This window comes from Sebastes fasciatus, chromosome 11 (genome assembly GCF_043250625.1).
Source record: "Sebastes fasciatus isolate fSebFas1 chromosome 11, fSebFas1.pri, whole genome shotgun sequence".
Taxonomy (NCBI): Eukaryota; Metazoa; Chordata; class Actinopteri; order Perciformes; family Sebastidae; genus Sebastes; species Sebastes fasciatus.
This window is the reverse complement of record NC_133805.1, coordinates 3203821-3230477: the sequence shown is the minus strand read 5'-3', so window position 1 is coordinate 3230477 and position 26657 is coordinate 3203821. Positions and strand designations below refer to the sequence as shown.

The window sequence follows — 26657 nt, the reverse complement described above, 5'->3', positions numbered from 1 at the left end:
GATTCTTACAAACGGTCCCTTTAAAGAAGGAGCTTCGGAGTGGGAGGGTGGAGGGACCGTATTGGAACTGGGCCTTGGTCTGCTGAAGACCCCCCTATAGAGGTAATATGCACACAAGGATGTGAGGCCATACTTAACAACTCTCCTGACTTTCCCGACAAAAAACAGCTTTTGTCTCTTTGCTTCTAAACTCTTTGAGAAGGGTCACACGTCAATGTGATTGAAAAGGAGCATCAGAGAGATGGAGGAGCACAGGGGCAGCTGGGAAAATTAACCAGACTTTTATTGAACTGACACAAGAAAAAAAATCAAAAATGGGTTACTTTAGAATGTTTTTTTCTGAACGTTAAAATGTTCAATTGATTTGAAGAGCTTGGTTTTAAATATGATTTTTTTTTTTTTTTATAAATAATGCAGGACAGTCTCAGGATTCCAGATTTTGGTGTCCGGTATGAGTCATACATTTAGTCCTCTTGGCCGCTAAAGACTAAAATCACATCACTGTGTAGATTATAGTGAGAAAGGTCACAATATGACGGGTGTGTTTTTCCAGTTTTCCAAACACATCCCAGATTTAGAAATCACCGGATTCTGTTTCCATACATTCTCCCGATGCTCCTGAAGTGTACTCAGCTGTAGGTTCGGTGAGTTCGGTGACTTCCTGTGATGATGAACGGCCCTTTGTTTCCCCTCTGCTTCCTCTCTGGTCACAGTTTACTGCACATCTTTGTCAGGCATCTCTGCTTCAGATCTGAGGAGGAAGGAGAGGACGGTTAGACCACCAGGTAACTGGAGACTCAGGTTCTGCTGTCAGCTGGGCTCTAATGAGGTCATCTTCAAAATTAGGGGATGCACCGATACTGATACCGGATCAGATATCAGGCCGATACCGACTTAAATAGCTGGATCGGGTATATCGGTGACAACGAGGCCGATCTATTCAATTAAACTCTATGTTTGTCGTGTGTTTTTAAGCCCTGACGAAGACCCACAGTGGTGGAGACAGGTTGGCTTTTTAACCCTCTGAGACCCACAATAGACCCGTTTTAGTCTTTTTCAGGGGGGTCTTTAGGGGGAGATAGCAGGTTAACAGTAGATGTCACATAGAAGTGGTGGACATCATCTGAAAGCTGGGAACCTGAAGATTAATTTGAGATGCAGCTCAGCACTGTGTGTTATGTTGTTCTAGTGTATCAGGGTTTAGAACATGGTGATAGAAGTATATGATGGTCATCCTCATGCTCTATAGTGTCTCATAAGTTGTTGCAGCAATGTTTGGGGTTGATACCATTTGTTACACAGATTTGGTGCTAAATTTAACCATTTTTTTACCACTGGAGAATTGATAAAAATGATACCTTCAAAGTACAACCAAGACCTTGAGGAAGAACCCATTTTCATCCACATATCTGGAGGTCAGAGGTCAAGGGATCCCTTTTAAAATGCCCATGCCAGTTTTTTCTCGCTAAAATTTAGCCCAACTTTGGAGCGTTATTTAGCCTCTTTCCCAACAAGGTAGCATGACATGGTTGGTAGTAATAGATTCATTAGATTTTTTAGTTTCATATAATATCTTGTATTGTAATGTAGCTTCTCAAAGACAGTAGAGTCGGTCGGGGATCGCCCCGGCCCCACGGGTCTCTTAGGGTTAACCCTCTGAGACCCACATAGACCTGTTAACCACCATAACCACCGTCCATTCAATCCGCTGATGACATTCAGTGGTTTTAGACTTATTTTGCCAACTAACACATGGATAAATGGGACAGAAACCAAACCTCCTCAGAGATACTTATATAGCCGAGGATACATGATGCAGTGTTCAACACTAATTTGTCGTTTGAGGCTTTAAAAATATCTAATTGAAGTGATGTCACTTTATTTAAGTGGAAGTCATGTTGGTGCTTTTAAAAACACAGTGGAGGGTGTGAATCAGAGATAATTGGGGAGCCCACTTCATCCTTCACCTGTGCTGATGGGGACGTGTCAGCCGTGTTACCGGGAGTCAGTATCAGAGCTCATTAGAGCAGCAGCAGCTCTGCAGGAAGCCTCCGAGCCGCAGCCACGAATCCTTCTGAGCTAATGGGCTCAAGAGGTCGCCGCTCTCAACAGCTTCTGACAACGCCGATCATCCAGAGCTGATCCCGCCGCCGGGCCGGAGAGAGAGAGGCCTCACACACGGTGGCGTTATCAGTCCTCCCTCCGGCTCTAATTAGTCCTCACTGTGTGTATTTTTAGACTCTGGTTTTACCAGGCTTTGATTTGAAATTGACATGAAATGAAGCAGTCAGAGATCAGATCACCCTCACAAAAGCTGCTTCTGTGTTGCAGAGCTTCATCTGGATCTGCATCAAAGATACACAACGTACAAACCAGAGAATGTTAGGTTTTATACGAGGAGTGTTTCAGTAAAATCTCAAACAAGTCGGGTTCAACACATCCTCTTCCCTAAATGACAGAACAGGTCGTTAGCCAATGACGCCCTAAACAACGTGTATGACCGTTCACCTTGTGAATCAGTCGCACGGTCGCAGTTTTAAACTCTATTTCATGTTTTAAGAGAACAGTGTGTAGCATTTAGGAATGGAATATATTATTAGGGCTATCAATCGATTCAGATATTTAATCGCAAATTAATAAAATGTTTTATCTGTTCTAAATGTACCTTAAAGGGAGATTTGTCAAGTATTTAATACTCTTATCAACATGGGAGTTGGCAAATATGCTGCTTTATGCAAATGTCTGTATATATTTATTATTGGAAATTAATTAACAACACAAAACAATGACAGATATTGATCCAGAAACCCTCACAGGTACTGCATTTAGCATAAAACAATATGCTCCAATCATAACATGTCAAACTGCAGCCCAACAGGCAACAACAGCTGTCAGTGTGTCAGTGTGCTGACTTGACTATGACTTGCCCCAAACTGCATGTGATTATCATAAAGTGGGCATGTCTGTAAAGGGGAGACTCGTGGGTACCCATATAAACCATTTACATTCACACATCTGGAGGTCAGAGGTCAAGGGACCCCTTTGAAAATGGCCACGACAGTTCTTCCTCGCCAAAATGTAGTGCAAGTTTGGAGCGTTATTTAACTTCCTTCATGAGAAGCTAGTATGACATGGTTGGTACTGATGGATTCATCAGGTTTTCTAGCTTCATATGATACCAGTATCTTCACTCTAGCTTTAAAACTGAACCTCTGAAAGACAGTAGAGTCAGTCAGAATCACCCGTGATCCCGCAGGTCTCAGAGGGTTAATGTTATGTTGTTTGGCACCTGCAGTAATAAACGTACAGTGTATAGATGTATTGTATGACTTGCAGCTCATTGATCTGTGAAGTCTTAATAAAGCATCACTTCACAAAACGAAGCGAATAGCACAATCAGAGCCTGGCAGGTTGCAAGTGCTTTCAGAGGCGCTAAGTTCGTCACCTAGCGATCGATAGATCGTACCTTCCTCTACAGTCCACTTACTTCTGGAGAAGGAGACTCTCCTGACCCGCCGACACACCTCAGACGTGTGTTTCACATACCAGAGGTGGCTGTCGTCGCAGTATCTGTGAGGCAAGAAGATTATTGTGAGCACCTTCACATCAACACAACCCTGGTTCAACACTAGTAGGGTCTAAAGTTAAGGCTGTAATTGTACGACAGCTGATTAATTGTCTGAATCGTATCTAAGGGCTTAAAATAATTTGATGATTTGTGGGTCAAAATATGTCAATGTTAAAACTGGATATGGAAAAATTTACTTTTACACAAACAAGACTTGGTCCAGACTGAGTATATACCATTTCCCCCCTGAATTCCAGCATGTAGATGTTTTTTTGGATGTCCATGTTTTCTATTTGTTCTGTTGTTTAGAAAAACATCTGCATTAATTACAGTTTCTACTTCTTGGTTCCCTCTTCGGTATTCTGGCTCTTCATCATCTACAGTATATAATGTAAACCTGCAGCGGTTTCATCTCAGTGTTGAAAGTGTGAAAAACCTTTTCATGCGCGTCTTGTGGCCGAAGGGTCTGCAGAGGCACTGAGAGAAGAACTTGCAGAGCTCGAGGACGCACGGCTGCAGCTTGTGAGCGCCGACGGTCGTCGTGCTGCCGGACAGCGAGACGTCGGTCCGCTCCGGCTTCCTCCAAGGACAACCTCTCAACGGACAGAGTGAGAGGTCACGTCAGTCACTAGAACAGCTCTGTTTGCTGTTCACAACCTGTTTGTCTGCTCTGCCAAACAAATTAAGAAGTTAATTACAATGATAAAAGATGGCGAGTTTGCACGTAAAAAAAAGTAAGAAAACAAAGACGTTATAATTAACCTCTGAAAGCCCACAGTGGTGATTTAAGAGGTTCTATGTACAGAATAAATCACCCTCACAGCCATCCTTCAAATTCTCTCATTGTATTCATTCTGCATAATGTCGTCTCAGTACTTAAAGTCCCATTACAGGAATCACTGGTGCCGATGCGTTCTAATCATAATTAATGCATTGCAGGTACACAGGGCTCCATAATTACCATAAAAATACATATTCAAATGTGTTAATTAGATTCTTCTCCACATTCTGCAGTTTATTTGCTCACTTTGCAATGCAGAGCGACGTCCAGGAGCAGCGACGGTTTATAACATCGAGCAAAGACAAAAAAGATTATTGATGCTCGGTTTGTAAGAAGTTCGTCTTCATGATCCTTTTTTTAATTACTTCTTTTAAGTATGTTTGATTTTATAACAATTTCACAAGTGGAGACACAAATTCAAATGCAATTATGACAATTCAATTTAATTTAAACGTAATTTTTTTTGTCCCTGACAAGAAAGCACAGGTGAAACTAGTTTTCAATAGGGCTGTCAATCAATTAAAATAGTTAATCGCAAATTAATCACATTTTTTATCTGTTCAAAATGTACCTTAAAAAGAGATTTGTCAATTATTTATTACGCTTATTAACATGGGAGTGGACAAATATGCTGCTTTATGCAAATGTATGTATATATTTATATATATATAAAAACAAGGTAAAGGAATTCATTTTAAAGTCGCTAATTTCTCTAACGCATTAACGCAACTTGTGATTTTTAGGTTGTAGCAGCTCAGTTTTAAATCTAGAGTGAAGATACTGATATCATATGAAACTAGAAAACCTAAAGAATCCATCGGTAACAACCATGTCATACTAGCTTGTAAAGAAGGAGGTTAAATAACGCTCTAAACTTACGCTAAATTTTGGCGAGGAAAAACTGTCATGGCTATTTTCAAAGGGGTCCCTTGACCTCTGACCTCCAGATATGTGAATGAAAATGGGTTCTATGGGTACCCACGAGTCTCCCCTTTACAGACACGCCCACTTTATGATAATTATTTTATATGTATAGATATATTTTATGCTAAATGCAGTACCTGTGATGGTTTCTGGACAATATCTGTTATTGTTTTGTGTTGTTAATTGATTTACAATAATAAATATATTCATACATTTGCATAAAGCAGCATATTTGTCCACTCCCATGTTGATAAGAGGATTAAATACTTGACAAATCTCCCTTTAAGGTTCATTGAGATTGCTATGACTTGCAGTCTGCAAAATAATGTCTGGGTAAGAATTTGCATTTACTGTATCTGCTTATACTTACTTTACCACATGGTGTTTATATGTGTGGTGTTTATATAGCCTATACAGTTTCATATACGTATACTTTTGTTTCTATCATTATTATTTTTATATATATTATTTATTAAATTTTCACTGAATATGTCATATGCTGTGTTTCACCTCAAGTCACCTTGAAAACCTGCAGCCATTTCCATTTTTTTTAACAACACAAAAGCTGCAAAACCTTGCCAGAGATCAGCCATTTATGGTGTGTGTGTGTGTGTGTGTGTGTACAGACTGGACACACGGGGCTGCAGAGACGTGCAGCTGGGCCACAAATGCTCATTTTACTGCACACTAATGACTCGGTGACAAATTGCACAGGATGCTCCGGCCTTCTGCTTGTTGCTAGGCAGAACTCAGTGGGGGAGCAGCTGCTGTCTCTACAGTGACGTCATACTGACATCTAGTGGTGCTGATGGGAACTGTGGGCAAATATTAAAGAGTCACAGTACCTTCAGTGTTTAATAAAGTACCTACCTACTGGTGACTAATGTGAATATTGGACGACGGAGTATTAGGGCCACGTTAAGGAAAAAAACTAAATCTGAGATTTCGAGAATGAAGTCATAACTTTACGAGAAAAAAAATTGTAATATGAGAATAAATATCTTTCATATATCTTCACTCTTTAAAACTTACAGCCCTAAAATTAACTCATATAAGTTATCAAAAGTAAGACTATTTACGTAGTAGGGCTTCCCCCTCTTAGTCAAGTAATTGGTCATTTTGGTGTTAGATTTCTCCAGTCAATTTATTTTATTATTCATCATTACTTATATCCTATTGGTGTTTCTAAACTCCTTAGGTTCATACTGCTCTTAATTTTAATTGTTACATAATTTAAGAATTCATTTGATCTCTTTGCTTGTGAACCACACAGCTTGTATTGTTTGTTTTTTGTGCCTCAGTTCCTTTTCACCAACAGGAGTCTCCTTCCCCTCCTAACAGGCTCACTGATCACACAGCAGACGGACAAACGCTGAATATGTTTGGCCTTAATTTGCTTTTAACCTTTGCGGCTAAAAACCCATCAAAGCTTTCACATAAAGGGGAGGCAGCGCCGGGGTTACCATAGTGACTATCTCAGCCTCCTGCACGGCTCCCCTCTCTCCTCGCCGCGCTCTGACACACACATAATGCACACACCTTTCGTCAGGCCGAAATTGAATCAGTATCCGCCGGTGTGTCCAGAAATGACAGTGAATGGATGTGATGTGATTACAGTTGTTGTCTGAGAGCAGGTCGGCAGTCAGAGTCAAACTGTTCCTGCACAGCAGAGCAGAGCAGCCAACAGGCTGTTACAATCTATGGCCCCGACCACGGCTCTGAAATATCAGTGAGTTAGAATCTATGGCCCGACCACGGCTCTGAAATATCAGTGAGTTAGAATCTATGACCCCGACCACGGCTCTGAAATATCAGTGAGTTAGAATCTATGACCCCGACCACGGCTCTGAAATATCAGTGAGTTAGAATCTATGGCCCGACCACGGCTCTGAAATATCAGTGAGTTAGAATCTATGACCCCGACCACGGCTCTGAAATATCAGTGAGTTAGAATCTATGACCCCGACCACGGCTCTGAAATATCAGTGAGTTAGAATCTATGGCCCCGACCACGGCTCTGAAATGGGCTGTGTAATCTTTACCTGGTTTTTCTGTCGCCACAGGCTTGCTGGGTGTTGTAGTTCTCCTGCTAAGGGGCCCTGTAGTCCTTCTAGCCACCGTAGGTCCTGCTGTGGGTCGGACAGCTGAGAGTCTTGTGGGATGAACTGTGGAAGTCGTGTGCTGGCTGGTGGTACTTGGCTGGTGTGTAGTTGAGATTAGCCGGGTCAGACTAATAACTGGTGAGAACTGCGTGGGTTTGGTTGACGCTGCGGCCGGTTGGGTTGCACTTGCGGTTGATGGTGCTCTTACTGTGGTTGATGGAGCTCCTACTGTGGTTGATGGAGCTCTAATGGTTGATGGTGCTCTTACTGTGGTTGATGGAGCTCTAAATGTGGTTGATGGAGTTCTAATGGTTGATGGTGCTCTTACTGTGGTTGATGGACCTCCTACTGTGGTTGATGGAGCTCTAAATGTGGTTGATGGAGCTCTAATGGTTGATGGTACTCCTACCGTGGTCGATGGTGCTCCTACTGTGGTCGAAGGGGCTCCTACTGTGGTTGAAGGAGCTCCTACTGTGGTTGAAGGGGCTCCTACTGTGGTCGATGGTGCTCCTACTGTGGTCGAAGGGGCTCCTACTGTGGTTGAAGGAGCTCCTACTGTGGTTGAAGGGGCTCCTACTGTGGTCGATGGTGCTCTAACTGTGGTTGTTGGAGCTCTAATGGTTGATGGAGGTCTTACTGTGGTCGATGGTGCTCTAACTGTGGTTGTTGGAGCTCTAATGGTTGATGGAGGTCTTACTGTGATCGAAGGGGCTCCTACTGTGGTTGTTGGAGCGCTAACGGTTGATGGTGCTCTTACTGTTGTCGAAGGGGCTCTTACCGTGGTTAATGGAGCTCTAACTGTGGTCGATGGGGCTCCTACCGTTGTCAATGGAGCTCCTACTGTGGTTGATGTGGTTGATGGAGCTCTTACTGTGGTTAATGGAGCTCCTACTGTGGTAGATGTAGTTGATGGAGCTCCTACTGTGGTTGATGGAGCTCTTCCTGTGGTTGGTGGAGCTCTTACTGTGGTTAATGGAGCTCCTACTGTGGTTGATGGAGCTCCTACTGTGGTTGATGGAGCTCCTACTGTGGTAGATGTGGTTGATGGAGCTCCTACTGTAGTTGATGGAGCTCTTACTGTGGTTGATGGAGCTCCTACTGTGGTTGATGGAGCTCCTACTGGGGTTGATGGAGCTCTTACTGTGGTTGATGGAGCTCCTACTGTGGTTGATGGAGCTCTTACTGGGGTTGATGGAGCTCTTACTGTGGTTGATGGAGCTCCTACTGTGGTTGATGGAGCTCCTACGGTGGTTGATGTCGTTGGTGGCGCTCCTACTGTGGTTGATGGAGCTCCTACAGTGGTCGATGTTGTTGGTGGAGCTCCTACTGTGGTCGATGTCGTTGGTGGAGCTCCTACTGTGGTTGATCGTGCTCTTACTGTGGTCGGGGATGCAGATTTTGTAACAGTGGTGACTTGCAGCGTCGTCATTGGTTGTGAAATAGTAGCGGTTGTCTGTGCGGTCATCACTGCATGCGTCGATACTTTCAGTGTCGTCTCCACTGCAGTCTGACTTTGTGGTATGATGGTTGCAGGTTGTGGAGCTGGTGCCAGCGGCTGGGCGGTGGTCATCTTTTCTGTTGTAGCAGCAGCTTCATCCATAGATGTTGGTGAAACTAATGAATCAAACACAGCCGAGGAGAGAAGATCACAGTCTGCAACACTTAATCTGAACTTTTTAACCAACTAGTGGTGAAAGAATGTCAATTATTTGATAAATCAATCTTTGGTTGGACAAAACAAGACATTTGTGATCAGTTATAACTTCATAATAGTCATCTAAATGTTTATAGATACTTTACATCTTAGAATCTATGGCCCCGACCACGGCTCTGAAATATCACTAAGTTAGAATCTATGGCCCCGACCATGACTCTGAAATATCAGTAAGTTTGAATCTGTGGCCCCGACCACGATTTTGAAATATCAGTAAGTTAGAATCTATGGCCCCGACCACGACTTTGAAATATTAGTAAGTTAGAATATATGGCCCCGACCACGGCTCTGAAATATCAGTAAGTTAAAATCTATGGTCCCGACCACGACTTTGAAATATCAGTAAGTTAGAATCTATGGCCCCGACCATGACTCCGAAATATCAGTAAGTTAGAATCTATGGCCCCGACCACGACTTTGAAATATCAGTAAGTTAGAATCTATGGTCCCGACCACGACTTTGAAATATCAGTAAGTTAGAATCTATGGCCCCGACCACGACTTTGAAATATCACTAAGTTAGAATCTATGGCCCCGACCACGACTTTGAAATATCAGTAAGTTAGAATCTATGGCCCCGACCACGACTTTGAAATATCAGTAAGTTAGAATCTATGGCCCCGACCATGACTCCGAAATATCAGTAAGTTAGAATCTATGGCCCCGATCATGGCTTTGAAATGTCAGTAGGTTAGAATCTATGGCCCCGACCATGGCTCTAATGTTTATAGATGTTTTACAAAACAGTTTCTTAAAGGTTTACAAATAGTTATTTATAATTATAAATAAGTAGATATAAATCTAAGCTAACGAAAACACAACAATTTGTATTTACAGGTGATTAAACGCTAATGAAAACATACTTATTAATATTATATTCCATTTCTGCCAATATATCCCCCTAATTGTTAAAAAAGGACCTTATATACAACATTTAGTAGCCTGTCGTTCTAATAAACCAGGAGCTTATTCCCGTTTACAGCTTTTAAAAGTTATTCTGGATAATATTAGAAGTTAATTCCCAGTCTGCAGGTTTTAACAGAATGAGTCTAGCCGTGAACACCGACCTCCTGCAGAGACTCACCATGTTCGGTGGAATGGACTCTGCTGGTTAACATGGAGCTCATCCCAGATGGAGAGATGTGACTCAGATTCGTGGGCAGTTGGTTCCATGCTGGGGTTTAAAATAGGTGATTAATGGAAACATGAGTTAAATGAGGACAACAGATGCTTGAATGAGTTTTTTTTTTTAAAAAGGTACTGCCTGCGTTACTCACCAACAGGCAGTCTGAAGGAGGAGATGTTACCTACTTGAACAGGAAGAAGAAAGGTTCAGTTAAAGGAAGGAAGAAGGGAGTGAACATCGTAGACATATACTGTATACTGTACACAGACGCCTGCATTGACTCCTGGATCATACGTCAACGTGGGCGCCATATTGGACAGGGCAAGACGGGATAAAAAGCACGATAACGTCTACATTTCTCAATCGATTTCAATGAGTCGTTTTATATTCAAACGTTTACGAGGAGTAACCTTAAGTTAACATTAAGTTAACGTTACTATTTTTACACCCAAAGATTTTGATGAAAAACTGTTAAATACGTTAACATCACTAGCTTCCGGTTCATGGATCAGCGGTCTGTCCTTCGATAGGGTGGATTCAATCAATTATTAGGTCATTATTAAAAACTAGTTCTATCATATCACATTTTCCTTTAAGCATTTTTCACATTATCAACTGTTCAAGTTAACGTAACGTCTTTAGAAAACGTTTGCTTCTGTAACATCAGATAAGAGCTAACGTTCATTATTGTTAGCTAATCGATATACGTTAATATTATCTTATTAATGTTCATATTTAACATGATATAGTGTTTAAAACATGAAATGTACGATACGTATTAAAAACAATATGTGTCTCATATTGCAAACAATAAAACTGAAGGTATGTCCACCAACCACCTCAGGATTAACCTTTAATTCATGAGGACTTTGAGCAACCAGATAAAACTTTTGGAAAGTGTCTTTTCTTGTGATGCTGGCTTCTGAAACTCATCCCCGTCCTCAGACTTTAACCCAGAACCTGAAGACTTTCCTGCAGCTCCTCCAGCTCTTTCTGCCACGCAGAGATAACCGTATCTCTAAAGTCTTCTTTTCCTTCACAACAACCTGTAAGAGTAAAAGTCTGGAGAACCAAAAGTCTCGTCTCTGCTTGATGTCAACTTTCAGAATTTAAGCTACTTTCAACACAAGTTTGGAGAACTGGCCTCAACCGTGAGCCTCAACCGTGAAACAGCTTTCTAACAAGTTAGTAGTGATTTGAACCCTCCATATCCAAAACTCTGATGCCTGCTGGGAAGTTTAATATCTCAGGTACACTGTGTAGTATGTTTTTATTTAAAAAAGTTTGCAGTATTGTGGCATTTTCTGGCTCAATCTCCATAAATGTGGCATCAGAAGAAGTCTGTTCTTATGAGTTCAGGTTTGAGTCGATGCTTCCACCTGCTGGTTGTGTTGCAAGCTACCAGTGACCAAACCAGTGCATCAGTGGGTGCATCCCAAGTCTCTTAATCGCATCCACGTTTCCCCTCACTTGCGTCTTAGTCCCTCCCACCGGGGATGCACTGAGAGACGCAAAGAACTACTTCCCATTTCCCGATTTTTTTGTGCCTCCTCGTCTCCTCGATCCTCCTTCATCCTTGTGACCGGGAAATATTTCTCAGCGCTCCGTCTTGAAGGACATCCCGATTCCTAAAATGCATCTGAAGGAGCGAGGAGGCTTGCCGGAGGAGCCGTGAACGAGGATACACCGGTGTAATCCTTCACGGAAGTCTTTTACCGACATCAGTTACTGATTGGACGCGTGTCGGTCGGTAAAAGACTTCCGTGAAGGCTGCTCTAGTGTCTCCTCGCTCATCGCTCCTCCGTTGCAGAAATAAGAGCTGTGGGATGGACTTCAACATGGCGCACAAGAACAACTTCCGGTTCAAGCGAGGAGCGAGGAGCGAGGAGCGAGGAGCGAGGAGCGAGGAGCGAGGAGCGAGGAGCGAGGAGAGACTTGAGATGCACCCAGTGTGTACGGTGAACTGACCTCTGTGCGGTCCCTCCACGATGGTCTGGTTGAAGAGCGGCGTGATGGATCCGACCTCCCAAAGCTCCGGCACGTCTCTGCCTGGACAAAACACACACATCACGTTCACACGGCGACTCTCCGAGGCATCAAACCTTCTTCTGACTTAGTTCCTGGAAAGACACTTTGGACACTAGACGCTGTATAATAATATCTGCAGGTACTTACTGACTGTTACACCTTCGTAAAGTTGGTTACATTTTGGATCCAGTCATTTAATCTTTTTTAATAACACAGAGCAGAGACCAAATACATTTAAATTGTTTGATTAAAGATGCCAATGCTGGTTTAAGTGCATACACTACATGGTTCAGATTAAATAAACTATCTCTGAATATCAAAATAAATAAAGTTTGAAAAAGTTTGAAAAATGTTGGAAAATAAAGTCTAAACAATGTCTGAAAAAGGTAAAAAAAAAAAAAAAAAAAAAAGTCTGACATTTTTTTTTTTTTTTTTACCTTTTTCAGACATTGTTTAGATTTTATTTTCCAGCATTTTTCAAATTTTTTATTCAGACTTTTTTTTCAGACTTTATTTTCCAACATTTTTCAGACTTTTTTCATGTCTGAAAAAGACATTTTTCTGACTTTTTTTTTTTTTTTTACCTTTTTCAGACCTTTTTTCAAAAAAATTTCAGACTTTCTTTTTTTCAGACATTTTTTTCCAGACATTTTTTTCAGACATTTTTCCTTTTTTTTTTTTTTTTTACCTTTTTCAGAAGTTTTTCAGACTTTCTTTTTTACGGACATTTTTTCCGATTTTTTTTTTTTCAGAAATTTTTCAAACTTTTTTTAAAAATTTTTTTTACCTTTTTTAGACATTTCTTAGACTTTATTTCCCAACATTTTTCAAACTTTTTTTTTACATTTTTTTTTCCAGACTGTTTTAAGACTTTTTTTTAGACTTTTTTTCAGACATTTTTCAGACTTTGTTTTGGGACATTTTTCAGACATTTGTTAAATACTTTTTTTCCAGCATTTTTCAAACTGTTTTTTCAGGCTTTTTTTTCAGACATATTTTTCCAAAAAATTTTTTTTCAGACATTTTTCATACATTTTTCTGACTTTTTTTTTTTTTTACCTTTTTCCGACCTTTTTTTCAGAAGTTTTTCAGACTTTCTTTTTTACGGACATTTTTTCAGATTTTTTTTTCCAACATTTTTATTTTATTTTTTTTCCAGAAATTTTTCAAACTTTTTTTTTCAGACTTTTTTTTTAAACTTTTTTTTTTTACCTTTTTTAGACATTTCTTAGACTTTATTTTCCAACATTTTTCAAACTTTTTTTTTACACTTTTTTTTCCAAACTTTTTTCAGACTTTTTTTCAGACTTTTTTTCAGACATTTTTCAGACTTTCTTTTCTACGGACATTTTTTCAGATTTTGTTTTCCAACATTTTTTTAAAACTTTTTTTTTTAAGACATTTTTTCCAGACTTTTTTCAGACTTTGTTTTTTTTATTTTACCTTTTTCAGAAGTTTTTCAGACTTTCTTTTTACGGACATTTTTTCCGATTTTTTTTTTCCAACATTTTTTTTCCAGACATTTTTCAGACATTTTTTTTTTTTTTTTTTTACCTTTTTCAGACATTTTTCAAACTTTTTTTTTCAGACATTTTTTCCAGACATTTTTTCCCAGACATTTTTTTTTTCTTATTTTTTACCTTTTTTAGACATTGTTTAGATTTTATTTTCCAACATTTTTCCAACTTTTTTTCACAGTTCACAGTCTAATTTATTCCTATCTTTCATATTGTAATATAGTTTGAGTGAGTACTTCTCTAACTTATCTTCGTAAAATTTGAGTCGTCCAAAAACGTTTTGTGAGGATTACAACTCGATCAGAGTCACACATCTCCTCTGCTCCTCTATTTCACAAACTCCAAATTATGGAGCAGCTTTTCATATCTTAAAAATATTGTTCATATAATATATATATATAATTCCGTGAAATTCCGTGAAATATATAGACTTCCTTCACGGAAGTCTATATATTATTATATAATATTATATATATATAATATAATATAATATATATAATATTACATATATAATATATATTCTATATTATATATATATAATATATATATATATATATATTATATATATATAATGTTTTGTTTTGTTTGTGTTGTCTTAATTTGTGCAAAATAAATAAACATAAAAAAACATAAACACAACATGCAAGCGGTCATTCAGCTAAACAGCAAATATGCAATTTATGGGACAAAACTTGAGAACAGCTTCCTTAAATTTTAGTTCCAAGATATTGATGTATTTAACTGTTTTGTTACTTAAAGGGTAACGGCAGTATTTTTCAACCTGGACCTTATTTTCTCATGTGTTTGTGTCTAAGTGACTAACGGGGACAACCGTTCCTGAAATCGGACCAGTATCGAGGGAGAACGCTGCAGTCGGGCTGTGATGTAATCGCTCGGGGTAACTCCTCGCCGAGACTGATGCTGCAGCATATTAAACCCACAGTCCATCTTGTTTTAACTAGAACTCAGTAGAACGGATCTGGTGAGCTCTACTTACCCATCTTACCGGCCATCACACAGATGTAGATACAGTCGGAGTTGTTCCTCTGGCTCACTGAGACACAAACAGAAAACACACGGCATCATGTTTCAACTAAGGTCAGATGTATTCTTAACTAAGTGGTCCTCAATAACTAAATTTTTATTAATTGATGTGAACTAAATCAATATGGAACAACTTGGGGATTTTTATTTTTTATTCTTCTACCCATTTTTGTTGGTATTTATTGATTTATATTTTGCCACTATGATTTATTATCACTATTTACTTTGTTTCTCTTCATTTTTATTCTACTTTATTTTTTTAATTATTTTTTTTCCTATTTAGTTTTTGTTTATAATTGTTCCTATTTTAGTTTCTATTATTTTATTTCTATTTTCTAACTTTATCTCTAATTTCTTTTATTATTATTATTTATTTCCCTATTTTGTGTTCACTTTTTAATTTTTATTAATTATTAGTACAACCTTATTATTCCTATTCTATTTTTTTTATTTCCATTTTCTAACTTTATCTCTCATTTTTATTTAATTTAATTTTTTCTTAATATTATTTGTTCACTATTTAGTTTTCTTTATTTCGTTTTTCTTTATTATTATTCATATTCTATTTTTTTATTTCCATTTTCTAACTTTCTCTCATTTTTCTTTTCTTTTCTTTTCTTTTCTTATTATTTTTTCCCTATTTAGTTTTCTCTATTTAGTTTTTATTTATTATTATTCATATTCTATTTTTTTCTTTTATTTCTATTCTCTAACTCATTTTTATTTATGTATCAATTTATTTATTCTTTTAATATATTTATCTTCTCTTCTCTCGTAATATAAGTATAAACAAACAAGTAATTTTTTCCTCCCTGTACATTTATGTTTTCTCTGGGCCTATGGACGAAAAATATTATTCATCTCTACTTAATGGAACATAAATAAAAAGTTAAAAACCTCACCTGATAGTATGGAGGCAGATTTAAAGAGCTCATGCAGGTAACTGGTGGAGTTTCCCATCACATCCAACAGTATGGCCGTAAAGTCTGATGGAAAACAAAGTGAGAGAGATTTCTTTTTAACTGAAACGTTTACAAATCAAAATCAAATATATTTAAAGTGTCATCACCTGTCAGATCGTTGGTCTCATTAGTGACACAGTAACAGAACCGTCTCCTGAACTTGTTGCTTTCTAAACTTCTGATGCTGGAAACTGTAAAAAACAAGAAGACGAAGACGTTACAAGAGGAGAAAACATCAATTACAGGTTTTAGAAAATACAAAGTGTAGACACAACTAAACCGCTTCTGTGCATTATGACCTGATGTAAATATTGAATAGATATTATGTAAACTTTTTAGTGTTTAGAGGCAGTGATGGAGATTAAAACTGAACTAAAATAACGCTCCGACTTTCGCTAAATTTTGTCGAGGAAAAATCTGGCATGGCCATTTTCAAAGGGGTCCCTTGATCTCTGACCTCCAGATCAGTGAATGTAAATGGGTTCTATGGGTACCCACGAGTCTCCCCTTTACAGACATGCCCACTTTATGATAGTCACATGCAGTTTGGGGCATATTTTTTATGCTACATGCAGTACCTGTGAGGGTTTCTGGACAATATCTGTCAATTTTTTGTGTTGTTAATTGATTTCCAATAATAAATATATACATACATTTTGCATAAAGCAGCATATTTGTCCACTCCCATGTTGATAAGAGGATTAAATACTTGACAAATCTCCCTTTAAGGTACATTTAGAACAGATAAAAAAATTTGCGATTAATCGTGGACAGTTATGCGATTGAATATTTTAACCGATTGACAGCTTTAGTATAAACCCATATCAATGTCATGTTAGTCATGCTGTGTTCATACTGTACACCTTATTTAATCAGTGCTATAATATTACTCAACAGTTCATAACATCATAGTTACACAATCATACCACTAGATGGCACCACTGACTTGTATTTACTATAGAAATGGAGCCAGTAATGCTGACACTAACTAACCTACTGAGATCCAATCTAAAGGACGGTATAACTGTTTATATGATTGTAAAAAGAGTGTATATATTTACTGTTGTAGAGCAGCAGGGTGAGTTTATGGAGAGCCAGGGAGCTGTAGGACGTCACGCTGAGGAGGGAGAAGAGCTGCCGCGAGCCTGGAGGACCAGAACACAACACAGGACCAACAGCTTCATGTTATACTGGATGATATCAAGCATCAAAGCAGGTTTAAACTACAGACTGTGTTTAAGTTTAAGACAAGAACAATGTGGTGGTTATCATGGTTCAATAATAAGAGTCACAGAAGAGAAGACTACGGAGTTAAGGAGGATTTGAAGCCACTGAACACAAATAGAAATTAATTTATAGAAGACTGAGCACCACGACTGATGCTGATCAGTAGATACCTTTTCTATGCTGAAATATAACAGTTTAATATGTTGCACATTTACATTTCATAAATATAGGAGGCATTTAAAGTAGGGCTGTCTATCCATTCAAATATTTAATCGCGATTAATAGCAAATTAATCTTAAAGGGAGATTTGTCAGGTATTTAATACTCTACTCAAAATATGCTGCTTTATGCAAATGTATATATATATATATATATATATATAATACATTTGCATAAAGCAGCAATATATATATGAATATTTATTATTGGAAATCAATTAACAACTCGTGGGTACCCATAGAACCCATTTACATTCACTGATCTGGAGGTCAGAGGTCAAGGGACCCCTTTGAAAATGGCCATGCCAGTTTTTCCTCGCCAAAATTTTGCGTTAACTTTGGAGCATTATTTAACCTCCTTCACTACAAGCTAGTATGACATGGTCGGTACCGATGGACTCCTTAGGGTTTCTAGTTTCATATGATACCAGTATCTTCACTCTAGCTTTAAAACTACAACAATAAGAACCACAAGTTGCGTTAATGCGTTAAAGAAATTAGTGGTGTTAAAACGAATTTGCGTTAACGCGTTATTATCGTGTTAACTTTGACAGCCCTACAGAAAGATTCAATGAAAATGCATGAATCCACAACAGCATCATCATTTTCCACATGTGTACGTGTTACTTGAGTAAAAATCAGTTCTGTCAATTGATTAAAAAATGCAATCGCGATTAATCTTATTTTTGTTATCTGCTCAAAATGAACCTTAAAGGGAGATTTTGTCAAGTATTGAATATTCTTATCAACATGGGAGTGGACAAATCTGCTGCTTTATGCAAATGTCTGTATATATTTATTATTGGAAATCAATTAACACAAAACAATGACAGATATTGATCCAGAAACCCTCACAGGTACTGCATTTAGCATAAAACAATATGCTCCAATCATAACATGTCAAACTGCAGCCCAACAGACAACAACAGCTGTCAGTGTGTCAGTGTGCTGACTTGACTATGACTTGCCCCAAACTGCATGTGATTATCATAAAGTGGGCATGTCTGTGAAGGGGAGACTCGTGGGTACCCATAGAACCCATTTACATTCACTGATCTGGAGGTCAGAGGTCAAGGGACCCCTTTGAAAATGTCTACATGACAGTTTTCAAAATTGAGCAGATAGTTAACGTGCTAGACGTGAGGTGAGGTGAGAAAATGTTGAACTGAACCTTTTAAAGCCGACACCTTCTGTTTGACCTCCGCAGTGGTTTTAATCACGACGTACATACATGAAAGATTTACAGCTCACCATTGATCTCCACATGAAACGATATTATGACAACGTACCCGATTGGCTGTTATTTATTAAAGTATTGACCAGGGGCGTGAGGTCGATGGCGGCCGGATCGATGTGCTCCGCTGGGATTTCTGGGGAAATAAAAAGACAGCAGACGGGAAAGTCAATGGGAGATTATTCTGGTTCTAATCTCTATTATGGAATTAGCAGCATCAGCAGAATGTGGCTGTATAATGATGAGTGATGCACTAAAATGACAGAAAAATAACAATTACTCAGAGGAATTAGTCTCTGGGGTGGTAGTTATTAAAATAACAGGAGGTCAGTGAAGGGCTCTCATACATTGAGTTCATTCTGGCTTTTTATTAAATATTATTTATGCAACGCAGCATCTACGTGTGTGTATATATATATATATATATATATATATATATATGAATCGTTGTGTGGACTGACTTCACATTTCCTTTTGACTGTTAGCAGGTGAAGCAATAAACAAACAAGCAGAAGGAGAGCGATGAAATGAGAATGACCTGTGGAGTCCAGGACGTCTCTTCTGTGTCTCCCTTCCTGCCGTCTGTCTCTTAATGCTGAGGGGAAATCAAACAGATATTATTACTTTTACATGCTCATGTATTCCTTTAGAACTTGCAGGTTTGCATGAACTGATATGTTAGCTTCTAGTTTTGATCGTTTTGTTATAGCACCTTGTAACATTGTTCTGTAAAATGGTAAAATAACATTATTATCATCATGACGACTACTTTATCTAAACCAAGATCCTCAGAAGAGTGCAGACCTCCACAACTGACTTTACTGTTTTGCAGAGGTTGTAACAGGTTCAGTTTTAAAGCTTGAGTGAAGATACTGGTATCATATGAAACTATAAAACCGGATGAATCCATCGGTACCAACCATGTCAGACTAGCTGGTAGTGAAGGAGGTTAAATTACGCTCTAATGTTAGGCTAAATCTTGGCGAGGAAAAAACTGTTATGGCCATTTTCAAAGGGGTCCCTTGACCTCTGACCTCCAGATCAGTGAATGTTTTGGGCAAAAAACATGCAGTTTTTTCATGCAGTATAAAATATCGGAATAGTTCTGCATCCTGGGGTCCCTAAACAGTCTCTGAATTACATAAATTGTGTCTCACTGTAAAGCTGAGACTCTGGTGGATCCAATGAGCCCAACTGTATTCATGTGTGATGATGTTAGTCCCCATAGGAGACATTTCATTGACCTCACTGTATAGAATGACCTGTGGTGACCTCTAGGATAATCACAGCCTCATGAAACTTTACAACCACAAACTAGAGACCTAGAGCATTCAGAGGATGGATGGATCAGACTAGAGACCTAGAGCATTCAGAGGATGGATGGATCAAACTAGAGACCTAGAGCATTCAGAGGATGGATGGATCAGACTAGAGACCTAGAGCATTCAGAGGATGGATGGATCAAACTAGAGACCTAGAGCATTCAGAGGATGGATGGATCAGACTAGAGACCTAGAGCATTCAGAGGATGGATGGATCAAACTAGAGACCTAGAGCATTCAGAGGATGGATGGATCAGACTGGAGACCTAGAGCATTCAGAGGATGGATGGATCAAACTAGAGACCTAGAGCATTCAGAGGATGGATGGATCAGACTAGAGACCTAGAGCATTCAGAGGATGGATGGATCAAACTAGAGACCTAGAGCATTCAGAGGATGGATGGATCAAACTAGAGACCTAGAGCATTCAGAGGATGGATGGATCAGACTAGAGACCTAGAGCATTCAGAGGATGGATGGATCAAACTAGAGACCTAGAGCATTCAGAGGATGGATGGATCAAACTAGAGACCTAGAGCATTCAGAGGATGGATGGATCAAACTAGAGACCTAGAGCATTCAGAGGATGGATGGATCAAACTAGAGACCTAGAGCATTCAGAGGATGGATGGATCAGACTAGAGACCTAGAGCATTCAGAGGATGGATGGATCAAACTAGAGACCTAGAGCATTCAGAGGATGGATGGATCAGACTGGAGACCTAGAGCATTCAGAGGATGATGTCTTTCCTAGCTAGATTGATCAATAAGGGGGTTTCTGAGCAGTTTACACAACACAAGTGTTCGCCGTCCAATCACCGAAGAATGCAATTCTTGCAGAAATCTCCAAAATGTCAAAAGTTTTTTATCCCAAATCACAGCATGTCTTTTTCTCTGGTGTTCCTCAAGGTCTTGGTGTCTTAATGTGGTATTTTGGAGGGATTATTGATCATTTTTATCAATTCTCCAGTGGTAAAAAAAAGCATCTCAAATTAATCTTCAGGTTTCCAGCTTTCAGATGATGTACACCACTTCTATGTGACATCTACTGTTGACCTGCTATCTCCCCCTATAGACCCCCTGGACCCCCTAAAAAAAGAGTTGTAAAGGAAAGCTATAAGTCGTGTTATGCAGACCTACCTTGGCTGAGGAGGATGAGGAGTAAGACGGTGGAGACACAGATGATAGAACAGAGGCGTGGATGCTGTAATCCGGCCATGACCCCGCTGAAGCACCGCTGGAACCACAAAAAACACACAAACCGGATCAACTTCTACTCCACCGTTTGAGACCGGCAACTTGTCCTGATGTCTCAGGTAAACGGCTTGATGAAGGGTGTTGAGTTTTGTGAACGTGATTGCGCTCTACACAATGATGTCATCAGCGGCTGTGTCCACACCACTGAGCTCCCTGGTGGCCTGCAGAGTAGACACAGCGCTGGAAATAGAGACCAGCCCTGCAGGGAAAACTCCTCATAACAAACTACTACTTCCATCAGGATCTGATGATTCTGAGGCTCTAGGCCGGGGTCAGCAACCTTTACTATCAAAAGAGACATTTTAGGAAAATAACAAAAGAAAAAAAATCTGTCTGGAGCCGCAAAACATTTGATCATTGTGATGAAGGTAACACAGTTTATAGTCTAAGTATATAGTATATAAGTCTAATGCAGTGAGGGCCAAAGAGACAATGTACTACGGAGAATTAGGGCCACATTGAGGGAAAAACATCTGAGATTTACAGAATAAAGTCAGAATATTATGAGAATAAAGTCATAACTTTACGAGAAAAGAAGTCGTAATATTATGAGAATAAAAACATAACTTTACGAGAAAAAAAGTCGTAATATTACAAGAATAAAGTCATAACTTTACGAGAAAAAAAAGTCGTAACTTTACGAGAAAAAAAGAAAATAACACGTAAAAATTATTATTTTATAATATTATGACTTTATTCTTGAAATATCAGATTTATTTTTTTTCCTCCATGTGTCCCTAATACTCCGTCGTACCGTCGTACCATAGACCTACAACAATGATAAATAAAGATGAAAATGTAAACAGAAACAGTTATTCATTTCCATTTTTATAAATCCACAGGGAGCCACTGGAGAGGGGCGAAAGAGACGCAGGTTGCTGACTCCTGAGCTATGAAGTGTCAGGACGGGACATTTGTGACTGAATTCCCTCCAAATAAAATGCCTTTAAATTATTAAATTGTGCAGCCAAACTATACATCAGTTTATAATAGTTCTTCAGTCTTCTGTCTTGCTGTAGTGAAATCATCTGTTGCAGAATTATCAACATTTCAACAGCAAAGAAATTTGTTAATTTGCAGCAACACAGATTTAATGTCTTAATATTAATCAGAGAAAAGGTATTAATTAACAGCTGAGTCTCATGGCAGTTTGTGAAATAGTCACAAAATGTAATCTGATTCGTGCACCTAGACACAAATTTCCCTTTTTTTTTTCGTGACAGTCAGCACGACTTTCAACAACAGATTTTTTTTGTGCGTTTTCCTACAAATGTCCAGCAACACGTGATGCACGTGTCAATTTCTGCTCCAGTCTATTCAAAATAAAACTACTCTGGATTAGGGTAACTCCAGAAGTGCTGTAATTTAAGTACGGAAGTTACATGACAAATTAATCAACTTTGACTTGTGGTTTCTCACGGGACACGAACATCGGTCTCCTAAATGAAAGTCTGGTATTTTTTGACCCGCCCATCCACCGCAACCTCCTCCCTACATGGCGTCCGCCGCTCCTTTTACTCCACGCTTCACAATTACGTGGATTACATACGGATTGATAGTTGATTGATTGATAGCGTTACTTTTGGACGGACCAGGGACGGCGTGTCAATATACGCTCGTTACATGCATAGTGTCCTTTCAAAATAAACTTCTGTTTTCACAGGAAGTTAGGTTTAAGCAACACAACCACTTAGTTAGGGTTAGGAAACGGTCGTGGTTGACGTTAACTTCACTGACTAGAGACTCTAAAATCTGAGTTTCAGAGACTTTGTTTCCTGCATCCTGGTGACTTTTTAAAGAATGAAAACAAAAAAAAATAATATGTTTTTGTTAAATAGGCCTACTTTTAATTCTACGTTTAATTCTCAGGAAAGAAAACTGAATAATTCGCCCCTCTGGCGTGAATTTGAATATCTCAGTAACTGAAGGTTCTTTCAGACACAACGCGACGACGGCACCACTGCGCTCAGAAACACATTATTTCCAACAGTTTGCGCCGTGCCAGCTGTCGACCAAAGCCCGACTCTGGGCGCTGATCACCGTGATGTGCGGCGAGTGCAGCTCAAACTACGCTGTGTCGCGAGCATCTTCTCTACCAGAAAACGACATCAGGTGTAGCTGTATTTTCGTCCGGGTGGAAACAGTAGAGCTTATACACCACGCTGTACAGTGCCAGAAACAGGTTGAGATAACGAAGAGGGAAAAAAGTTAAAACGTTTTGTCATACATCAGGAGAATTGGGACCCCGGAAGGAAAGCTGGAGATGGCGATGAAAAAGTCTCCCTGTATGCTGACGATACCGAACTAAACCTAAGCAGTTTTTTTTTTTAAAAACTGGAGAAGAAATGTATATGTGCGTCATGTGTTGCTGGTCATTTGTAGGAAATCGCAGGAAAAACATGTTGCTGAAAGTCGCGCTGAGCATCACGAAAAATAAAAAATTGGAAATTTGTGTCGATGTACACAAAACAAATTATATTTCATGACTACGAATCACGAACTGCCGTGAGACTGCGTTACAGCTCAAGAGTAGACATTACTAAACGATGATGGAATCAAACAGGAATCAGGTTCTGTGAGACATTACTAGTGGGACAGTTTGAGATAGAGAGAAAATTGGAGGTAAAGAGTGAACAATAAAATGCAAAACTACTCAAACTGTATTCTTCTTTAAACCCTGTGATCTCCTGGAGGAAAACCAACTAACCCAACTACTCACCAGCTCCTTGAATCCTCCCGTAGACTGAGCAGCGCTGATGATCGCCCAGCAAGCAGCATCCAACCCGGCCCCGTGTAGATCACACTCCTATGGTCAGATAAGGATGAAGAGATGCCTGTTCCACCCCCCCCACCTCTGAACAGCAGAGGCTGGCAGCTCACTGAGCTCTGTACAAAAAAAAAAAAAAAAAAACAACAAAACACGGTGTCTGGCTGCAGGCTGGGCACTGATCCCTAACCCAGTCCACCGGCTCCACTGCAAGAAATAACACATCGAATACCACCATCACCGCTCTGCCTTTATGAGGACTCAGATTTAAAGAGTTAATCTGTGATGTTTTCATTTGTTGTTGTTCAGGTGGTGTTCCTGCGCTGTACTCAGGGCCGGCTCTGGCCCTTTTGGTGCCCTAGACCGGGGATCAGAAACCTTTACTATCAAAAGAGACGTTTTAGGAAAATAACAAAATAAACAATCTGTCTGGAGCCGCAAAACATTTGATCATTGTGATGAAGGTAACACAGTTTATAGTCTAAGTATATAGTATATCAGTCTAATCAGCCACATTGAGGGAAAAACATCTGAGATTTACAGAATAAAGTCATAACTTTACGAGAAAAAAAGTCTTATATTACGAGAATAAAGTCAAAACAAAAACATAAAATTACTACTTTATAATATTATGACTTTATTCTCTAAATCTCAGATTTATTTTTTTTCCTCCATGTGTCCCTAATACTCCGTCGTACCGTCGTACCATAGATCTACAACAATGATAAATAAAGATGAAAATGTAAACAAAAAACAGTTACTCATTATTCTCTCATTATTTGTCCACTCCCATGTTGATAAGAGTATTAAATATTTACACATCTCCCTTTAAGGTACGTTTTGAACAGATACAACAAATGTGATTAATTAATTTAAGACAGCATAATTCAGTTTAATGTCATAAAGGAGTAAAGAAACCAGAAAATATTCACATTTAAGGCGCTGCAATGGGAGGATTTTGATTTATTTATTTCTTAAAAAATTCCTCAAACCGATTAATTAACTATCAAAATAGTTGGAGATTAATTTAATAGTTGACAACTAATCAATTAATCGTTGCAACTCTAATCAGAATACTAAAGTCATCATGGTTTGCATGTAAATAAATTCACAAGAACCAAAGTAAATCCAGGTAACGTTATTCCACCTATAGATCTTTCACTATTCAATTAAAACAAGCGCTAAACTCTCTATTTGTTCTGCTTCTATCTATATTATAAGTCCTGCTTGTCTGCAATGTCGTTTAAAAATCTATAAATGTCACTTCTGTTTCTACTGGTACATTTTGATCAGATAAAAAAAAAGATTAAATATTTGTAATCGACTTACAGCCCTAAAAAAAAAAAGGATGACAATATTGTGGTGAAATATTAGCACGACTCTGGTCTCTTAGAGGTGAACTAGAATTAAATTAACAGTTAAACTAACAGAGTTTTCTCCTCTGACAGGAGGATCAAACTCTGCAGCCAGCAGCAGCTTGTTAGCTGAACCTTGTGGAGCAAACCCAACCTGTCCCTCTCTCACCTGGTGGAGGGTTTATCTTTATCTTTGAACTGGAGTCTGCAGGAGTCAGCCACGTTACCTCAGAGCTGCTGCTCCTTTAGTTTCAGAGGAGTCTGTTAGAAGAGTCAGTCTGTCAGCCACCATACTGTCTGTCTCTCTGGTTCCTTGTTCCAGGTAGCTGTCGTCCAATCAGCTCTGAGTGACACCTGCCCAAAACAAGAAGTTCCGCCCCCCGTTTCTCTCCAACCAGTCCCCAGGTGTGTCCTCACCTGTTTCCTCCTTTTAATGTCACCTATACATTTAAAGTGTCATGATATTCTATATTTACAGCGTCACATTATGTAATATTTACTAATGATTTTCAGACTCCACACAATGTTTATGTAAATAACATAATATAAACATAATAATAATAATAATAAAGACATAATATAAACATAGACTTCACCCCATAAAATATAAAATAACAGAGCAGATTTAAATCACTAAATATCACATCAATGAAGTGTGAATGATTAGTTTTATCAAAAATGTTAAATGTAATAAATCAACTTTTATCTGTCCGTCCGTCCAAACCAACCAACCAACCAACCTACCAACCAACCTACCTACCTACCTGTGTAAGGCCGGCTGTGGCTCAGAGGGTAGAGCAGGTTGTCCACCAATCGGAAGGTCGGTGGTTCGATCCCCGGCTGCTCATTACTCCTTGAGCAAGACACTTAACCCCAAATTGCTCCCGAAGGCATAGCCATCGGTGTGTGAATGAGTATTTACATTAGAGTAAGTGTGAATGGGTGAATGCTGACATGTAGTGTAAAGCGCTTTGAGTGGTCGTAAGACTAGAAAAGCGCCATTATAAGTCCATTGACCTCCCTCCCTACTTACCAACCTATCTGCCTCCCTCCCTTAGACTTATTATTTAGCCTGATATCAGCTGGTATCAGCTTTGATTTATTTTATTTGTTTCTACTCATGTGGACACGTCTCTACTGTTAGCAAAGCTTTTTATTTATTTATAGGATATAGTTTTAGTCAGAGTTCAGCGCTACCTGTCCTGTTCAGAGGGAAACTTTTTGCAGTGTAGGTAAATGGCCGTAATAAGCCGCTGGAGTGACATCGGAGCCGTGGGGGGAAGATCAGTGAATAAGAGGAGTGAATGCGAGTCTTTAATGACGGGGGATTGCTGGGCACTTTGGTCGCCTTGGCATTCACACTTAGACACATTGAGGCGCACACAGCAGTAACTGGGCTGCTGAGGGCCTGGGAACAGCCCCCCCCGGGACAACAACACACACACAACAACAACCACGTTAAATCAATTAAGGACTCAAGAAATAACTGCCGGCGGCGCTCCCACTGTGGA

General features: G+C 39.2%; 1 protein-coding gene across 6 annotated transcripts; it reads right to left on the bottom strand.

The window, feature by feature from the left end:
• Nucleotides 1-302: 302 nt before the first annotated feature.
• On the bottom strand, nt 303-25548 carry hhla1 (HHLA1 neighbor of OC90). Of its 6 annotated transcripts, none has more exons than XM_074649971.1 (17): nt 25374-25547; nt 23744-23910; nt 20908-21004; nt 18984-19040; nt 18501-18581; nt 16828-16911; nt 15874-15957; nt 15707-15790; nt 14758-14814; nt 12184-12264; nt 10367-10399; nt 10174-10263; nt 7718-8989; nt 7316-7618; nt 4005-4161; nt 3488-3570; nt 303-751 (listed from the first exon to the last, which is right to left on the bottom strand). In XM_074649971.1, the coding sequence occupies exons 3-17, from the start codon at nt 20984-20986 to the stop codon at nt 708-710; spliced, it is 2589 nt and encodes an 862-aa protein (XP_074506072.1). In that variant the 5' UTR covers nt 20987-21004; nt 23744-23910; nt 25374-25547; the 3' UTR covers nt 303-707. The 6 variants fall into 6 exon arrangements, with proteins under 6 accessions (XP_074506072.1, XP_074506073.1, XP_074506071.1 ...); XM_074649972.1 differs by having other exon boundaries at nt 7316-7597; XM_074649970.1 differs by having other exon boundaries at nt 7316-7657; nt 25374-25546.
• Between the last annotated feature and the right edge of the window lie 1109 nt (nt 25549-26657).

Excerpts from the sequence above, each read along its gene's own strand:
- hhla1 (XM_074649968.1), bottom strand. The coding sequence starts at position 20,986 with ATGGCCGGATTACAGCATCCACGCCTCTGTTCTATCATCTGTGTCTCC. Across the intron at positions 12,265-14,757 it reads TGTGATGGCCGGTAAGATGG|GCAGAGACGTGCCGGAGCTT; the intron begins GTAAGTAGAGCT and ends TGTTTTGTCCAG. Across the intron at positions 8,990-10,173 it reads AGTCCATTCCACCGAACATG|TTTCACCAACATCTATGGAT; the intron begins GTGAGTCTCTGC and ends TTGATTCATTAG.